The sequence below is a fragment of the Anopheles aquasalis genome, chromosome 2 (genome assembly GCF_943734665.1).
Source record: "Anopheles aquasalis chromosome 2, idAnoAquaMG_Q_19, whole genome shotgun sequence".
Taxonomy (NCBI): domain Eukaryota; kingdom Metazoa; phylum Arthropoda; class Insecta; order Diptera; family Culicidae; genus Anopheles; species Anopheles aquasalis.
In genome coordinates this window covers 59,600,647-59,607,565 of record NC_064877.1, presented here as the reverse complement: position 1 = coordinate 59,607,565, position 6,919 = coordinate 59,600,647, and the positions used below count along the sequence as shown (strand labels likewise).

General features: G+C 45.9%; 1 protein-coding gene and 1 non-coding gene across 2 annotated transcripts in view; both read right to left on the bottom strand.

Annotated features, from left to right (window-relative positions):
• Positions 1-2,930: 2,930 nt before the first annotated feature.
• Trnaa-agc (transfer RNA alanine (anticodon AGC)) lies at positions 2,931-3,003 on the bottom strand. The gene has a single exon. It is a non-coding gene; the product is annotated as a tRNA-Ala (tRNA).
• A 2,722-nt stretch (positions 3,004-5,725) lies between these two features.
• The window catches only part of LOC126569373 (cytochrome P450 4C1-like), a 6,973-nt gene continuing 5,779 nt past the window's right edge, over positions 5,726-6,919 (bottom strand). The window contains exons 7-8 of the mRNA XM_050226414.1: positions 6,218-6,525; positions 5,726-6,129 (exon numbers count right to left, since the gene is read on the bottom strand). Of these exons, the coding sequence (XP_050082371.1) occupies positions 5,856-6,129; positions 6,218-6,525 (582 nt within the window). The 3' untranslated portion in view covers positions 5,726-5,855. The remainder of the gene's footprint in view (positions 6,130-6,217; positions 6,526-6,919) is intronic.

Genomic DNA, 6,919 nt, shown 5'->3' with positions numbered 1-6,919 from the left:
AATGGCATCTCTCGGCGTGATTGAGGATGTGATAGTGGGTCGCTGTACTTTCCCCTCGACAAAGAGTGGACAATCCTCCCGACGCAGAAAGCACTCAACACCCGGATCTCACAGCAGCGCCATGACAATTGTTCTCGCAAATCCTTCCTCCGACCGGCAGGACGGCGGATACTCTTTGACAAAAGGCAACGAAGTCAATGCCATCCTGTGCCCGCGTGTCCGTACCATTCGTTCGTCCGTCCGTGCGAGGTAAAGTTTAGCGCTTCACGCTCGAATAGTGCTCGCCCCGGAAGTTTGTCCAACTTTTTTCAACGGGCGAACGACAGCGACCGGCACCACATTAGCACCGGTACTCGGACTCGGAACATTCCTTCATGAGGATGATAAGAAATGGAGCGAGAGAGAGAGAGAGAGAGAGAGAGAGAGAGAGAGAAAAGGAGCAAAAAACAGTGGCATAGGAGATGCATACACAGTGCTATTGACTGATTTTGGTCAGAGATTCCTTCGCGCATTCTGGGCCATCCAATCCAGACAGTCACGGGCACATGGAACCTGGCGAAACTATCTTGCTGCCATTGTTTTCGCCGAACAATGGAAAAAAGGGGGTAAGGAAGGGAGTGTAGGGATTTCTGGGAATTCCCATTTTCCCCCTGTATTTTGCTTGTACTTCCTGTCCTCGAAAGATTGGTTCATCCTGCAAGAACTTCAACAGTTCCGAGAAAGAGAAAAACAACTGCCTTCCTTTAAAGGCCTGGCAATACTTTAAGCACAAAGAGTGGTGGTGGAGGAAGTGGCGACAGCATCGTAGCATGATATTTTACCAAATAACCCAGCAGGACAACACCGGAAGGGGCGGCATCGAGCAGTTTCTTGGAGGAGTGCGAACAAAGTACCAAGAGCGAATCAGGCAGCAGCACAATGGATCTGTGTTTTTGCTTCATGGTGAGTCGCGACGATGCACAAACATACAAATACACAATAGTGATGGCAAGTGAAAACATGAGAAACAGCAGCAGAAATCAATCATCACAAAGGAGCACAATGGCCCCCGGGTTGATTATTTATCTGCGTTCTCTGCTCGGACCAAAAACCGAATACTGACTATCGCAACTTCTCCAGCGCAGCGCACTGAATGCACCGACCATCAGCTAAACGGTTGCCGTAGTGGATGCGAATGAATACGAAATGCTGTCTAATCGGGGAAACTTTTTCTCTCTCCATTTGCACCCGTCCTCTATCTGGGGTTGAAGTGCACATGCCCTAGACCCGCGCGTCCGGCGAATCGACAAGTAATGGCGCCTGGCCAGGAACGCTCCACACGGTGCCTGGATGCCATACGTTGCTCGGACCCGAATTCCCATCGCACACTAATAAACAAGTCCATCTTTATGCGATGGATGAATGCAGCGCCATTGGCGTGGCACTCCGAAATGTAAATGATATCGCCCTGAATAAGTCAAAATTATTCCCGCTTTATTGCACTCCGTTTATCCGACCTCGTTTTGTCTTTGTTTTTTTCTCCCCTTCTCTATCGTTCTTCTATTCCTGAAGCTCTCTGCGGACTGAAAATGGACAATGCAGCACGAAGGAATGGCGTACTGGCGTACTGGCGATATTTTGGAAGGGAAACTCCAGGATCCCTGAACTCAGCAACGCAGTAAGACAAATGATGAGAAAATGTTTCAAATACCAGCCAGTCAGCTCGAGGGGTAAAACCATTTCCACTAAGCTGCAATGCATTCAACCAAGGGGCGTACTATCCATCCATTCAGACCTTCGGGCCGGGGGGCTGGTGTTATAGGAGGGCCAGTTGTCTGCTGGAACTGGCATGGTGCAAATGTAGCCCAAGTTTTTGGTCCCGAAAGGATGCATCCTACTGGCAGAGAGCAAAGGTTTATTGCAGGGTGTGAGCGTGTGTGCACTATTCTGCTTGTTCGCTATTCCCGTTGCCCCACCCGCCAACACTGGCTGTACTCCAAAACAAATTGAATATATTTTCGAGCATCACTCGCTCACACTCGCTGGTATGTTCGGTTTGCGCTCGCAAGACCAAGACACCTGTCCCGCTGGTATGCACGCCCGGTTTCGGACACAATTGCTACATTTGTAATCATTGTACCGTGTGGAAGTGTGCAGAGTGAAGGCGGTGAATGGCAAGCTATTGCCGAAGAAGTCGCAACACCTTGTTGCGAGTGCACTTGGGTGAAAGGTATTTCAACAACTCTTTCGACGATGGAAGCCGCCACTGCAGCACGGAAACCATTAACTAGCCCGGGAGATGTTTGTGTGCGCGAATGCTTTCAGGGCTTTCGACAGCCGGAGATCGCTTTGTGTGAGGTTAGTTAAGGTAAGGTGCTAAGACAAACGTAAAGTTGTGTGAGCAATTGTTTCCCTAAAAGTTCCCACGAGGTACACGGGACGAAAGATGGCCTTCACATCGCCACCTCGCAATCGGTGGCGCCGCCGGAACGAGCAAGTGGTTCAATAAACATTGTGCCAGCATACGGGTATGAGATCGTGGAGTTTAGTTTTAAGATAAACTTATTTTGCGGACCAAACTCACCTAGGGAGTTTGGTCGCAGTTTGTGTGTCGGTAGCGGTTGGGATTCAATTTTAGACTAAGTGAATTGTATGTTGGGAGATGCTTCTGTTCTCGTGAGTTAGGCTCTAACAAATTGTGTTTGTTATGATTTTTCGGTAAAAAAAATATCTTAAAGGACTGTATAATGTGTCATGTGTCTGAAACCGTTGTTTGCTAGTGTTCTTTTAAAGTTGAAAACACGTTTTAGGCGTTACTTTACGTTTTCCAGCTCGTTTGATTAATATTTTTATTTAACTTATTAATTTTTGTCACGTACAACTATTATTCGTTCTGGAAACTTCAGGAATGGTAGTCATTTCAGCAAAAAATGATTGTCTTTTCTTGTTTTTGGAGATGCCGGGTATCGATCCCGGTGCCTCTCACATGCTAAGCGAGCGCTCTACCATTTGAGCTACACCCCCGGGTATGAAAGAATCTGATAGTGTTTTTTGTACAACTTTATTTAAACTTTTGTGAATTTTGACTCAGTTAAAATTCGTGTCAGCCATTTTTCTCAGTTTCGCGGATGTTTTACTTAGTGATGGAACCATAAAACATGTTGAACAAACCGCAATATTCTTGACAGAAGAGATACAGGGCGTTCCATTTCGGGCTTCCGAAAGTATTGAGCCCTGCGCTGACAACCGTTTGCCATAGCTGTTAACCAAAACGTCATATCGTTAGTTAAATGTGTGCCATTTTACAATATGGATCGTGTTAGCATCGCACAACGTGTTAATTTTGTTAAATTATACTATAAAAATGATGAAAAATCGGCAAATGTTTTTTGAGCATTACGGACGGATTTTTGTCGTCATGGATGGCCTACAGAGCACACAATTGATAATATAGTGCGTAAATTCGAACAATCTGGATCTGTAGCGGGTATTTTGAGACCTGTACACCATCGTAATGTGCGTCGTACTCATCGGGCCGTATTTATTTGAAAATGACGACGGCGAGACGGTAATTGTTAATGATGAGCACTATGGCCGCATGTTAACCGATTTTTTTGCCTGAGATTAAAGATATAGATGCAGATGACATGTGGTTTAAGCAGGACGGCGCCACGTGCCACCCAACACGGCCGAACATGGCCATATTGTGAACGAAATTTAAGAGACGCATAATTTCGCGTTTTGGTGATGCCATTTGGCCGTCCAGATCTTGCGATTTGAACCCGTTAGACTTTTTTGGGTGGGGTTATGTGAAAGACCGTGTCTATGCCGACTCTCCGCAAACTTTTGAACATTTGAAAGACAACTTTCGTGAAGTCATGGCCGAGATACCGCCCCATATGTGCCAAAAAGTCATCGAAAATCACCTGTTCCGGAACAAGGTGTGCGTGGAAGCCCTACATGAGCATTTGAATGAAGTTGTGTTTCACAAAAATGGCATAAAATAAACTTTAATTTGATGTAAAAGTTTCATCGAAATTCGAATTCTAAGTGTGTTTAATTTCAATTTACTTTCGGAATTTAAAAATGGAACACCCTGTAGATTCTTTATATTGTGTGATAAATGACTTTGTTGAAAAATAATACCTTTCCTGACATAACTAACCTTTCGATCTTTCACCAAACAGTCCTAAGCGATATTAACAATAATTTCTCTTTGCTCATTGAAGGATTGAATTTATCCATTCAGGGTAAACACAATTGAAACACGATAGATTCTATTGAAACAAACGAAGAACAATCAATGAAACAATGCTTGAGTGCCCTTAAAACGCTTGGCAAATACTCTAAACTAAAGCATCCATTGTCATTGACGGTAATCGCAACGCTAAACTTTGTTTCGATTTATCAAGCCGCCCGGCACGTCCTGGCGAATGCCGCTACTATCGCTATATTTGATAAATGCGATTGTCATTTATCCATTTGGACGCGATGGCGTACACTCCGCTTATCAACCCCGCGATCATGTGTCGAGCCCGGTGCTTCGCTTGGTGAACATAAATGATCAAAGTTTTTACGCAGTCGCTCATTCGAAATCCATTTGCCTAATGGAACGAAATCGGCAACGTGCGACGTCGTTGTCTACCGTTTGTCAGTGAAAGGCTCGGTGCAACCTCCACGGTGACCCGGTAGCAGTTATACTTAAAAAGTTTTCCAGAAAAATGTACAACCCCCGTTCCCGTTCCTCCAACGAACAATTCCACGTCGGGCACCTTCTTTCGACACCGTTTTAATGGAGCGTACAATTCGGTGTAATGTTTCGTTTCCTTGCACGTAGTTGCTCCCTGGCGGTGATGTGGCTGCTATTGTGCCGAATTTCTCGAGCGACGCCAGCAATCGAGTGGAACTGTGCAGCGAGCGCACGATGATAAATCGATGTTTGGCCGAGAAATGCTGTAACGGCACTTGGTGGACTGCGGTAGGGGTGGAGCGAGGGAGGAAATTGAAAATTTTGTATCACATTCCACAAAATCGGTAAATGCAGCTAGATCGTATCGGGAAATAGTGATAATTGGCTTTAGTTCGCTTGTTGTTGCAAGGAACTACAAAGGGGATGCTTCCACGGTTGAAAATCATATCACCATATCTTCAGCAATATAATCAGCTGTCGTATCAGCATGTGAATACGGGTAAATTCTCAGAATGGTACATTTATTCACGATCCAGGATACATGAACAGCATCTACTATTTGAATGACAATTGAGTGCATGTATTGAAGCATTTTGTAGCTTTATCAGTTTGTTGATATTTGCCTTTTATGTTTATGTTTTATTGCAATTTAATTGATTTTTTATAGTTTACACTTCCAATTGATTTATTGTTTATGAATTACAAGGAATCCGTTTGATGTGCTTACATAGGTTAAAACTATCGGCAATTGACATATTATTAAGAACTTGTGAATAGAGTACAGTAGGGCAGATTTCAATAGCATTTTGCTGAAATAAAAAAATTTATAAATTTAAAAAAATCAATTGTGACTATTAGCATATCGTCTTCAATTATCACAATTTGAGAACAAATTGAAACTGCTCCTTTTCTGTAACTTTTTGAGGTGCCAGTACAAAAACTACAAAAGAGAGAGCCCACCATTCACATTATTTGCAGAAGACTGATGACATCATTTATCAATTTAATAAACATTAAAACAAACATAAAAACACACAATTAGCAAAATATCTGTAGCACATGGTTTTATTAAACTTTCCCCGACAACTTCATCAACCGACACCAATCGCCATTCGTCATTCGCGTCTCCGCAAGCTTCACATCTGCACCAGGGGGGCTCCCTCTCGGTTCCCGACGTCCGCGCCACTCATTTGCGTGATTCCAGGTAGAGCAGGATGCCATCGCGCGGTCTGGTAATCAGCTCGTGCATGATGGTTTGCTGTTGGCGCGTCCGACCCGATCGCAGCCGGAAGCTGCGCAACACCCGCGACACCACGCTCTTCTCCTCGAGCAGCGCAAACTTCTGACCGATGCAGTTCCGCGGCCCTGCACTGAACGGAATGTACGCGTACGGGTGGCGCTGTTCGCTGTTTTCCGGCAGAAACCGGTCCGGATCGAAGGTTTCGGCGTCCGGGAAGAACCTGCGCGGAGCAAAATGGCAGTCGCGTCGCGCTTTTCGTTCATTTCCGTCATCATTTCAACTGCACCGTCGACTGTCGAGGCGCTTACCTTTCATCCCGATGCACATGATAGGCGTGTATGCCGACGATGGTCCCGGACGGGATGTGATGGCCCGCCAGTTCGATGTCGTCGCTGAGCGTTCGGCCGAAGAAGGACACCGAGGGGTACAGACGCAATGCTTCCTTGATACAGCGCTCCAGCAACCGGAGCTCGTTCAGATCGTGCATTGTGGCCGGCCGGCTCGGGTCCTTGCCGAGCACCGATTCAATCTCCTCGTACACTCGATCCTGCACGTCCGGATGGAGCGCGAGCAGAAACAGCACCCAGCTGATACCGGCCGTCGTCGTATCGTGGCCCTGCCGATGATTCGAGTGGAAATGAATGAAATGAGCAAGCACCTGGGGCTCCTGGACGGTGTCTTTTAGGATGGAATCGTCCAAGCGAATCGTCTCAGCTGCTTCTACAGGTTGACGTTCCGATGACGGTCACCGTTCGCAAGACAAGTCACCAAGGAACGAGGAATTATTGAAGCGAAACTTCATGAGCTGGTCGTAGTGTACAGGGCACTACGTGGAATCGGCCACAATACACACGCCGGAACCGGAAATGCATGCCGATTATGCAAGGAAATGTGAGTATTTACGAATCTTGCCTGGAATTCCGGAGTTGCCGGGAGGAACGGCTATGAATGGATGGACCACTGAATGACATAGAACGTGTCCCCAACAACAACTGTTCCTTTGATGAATG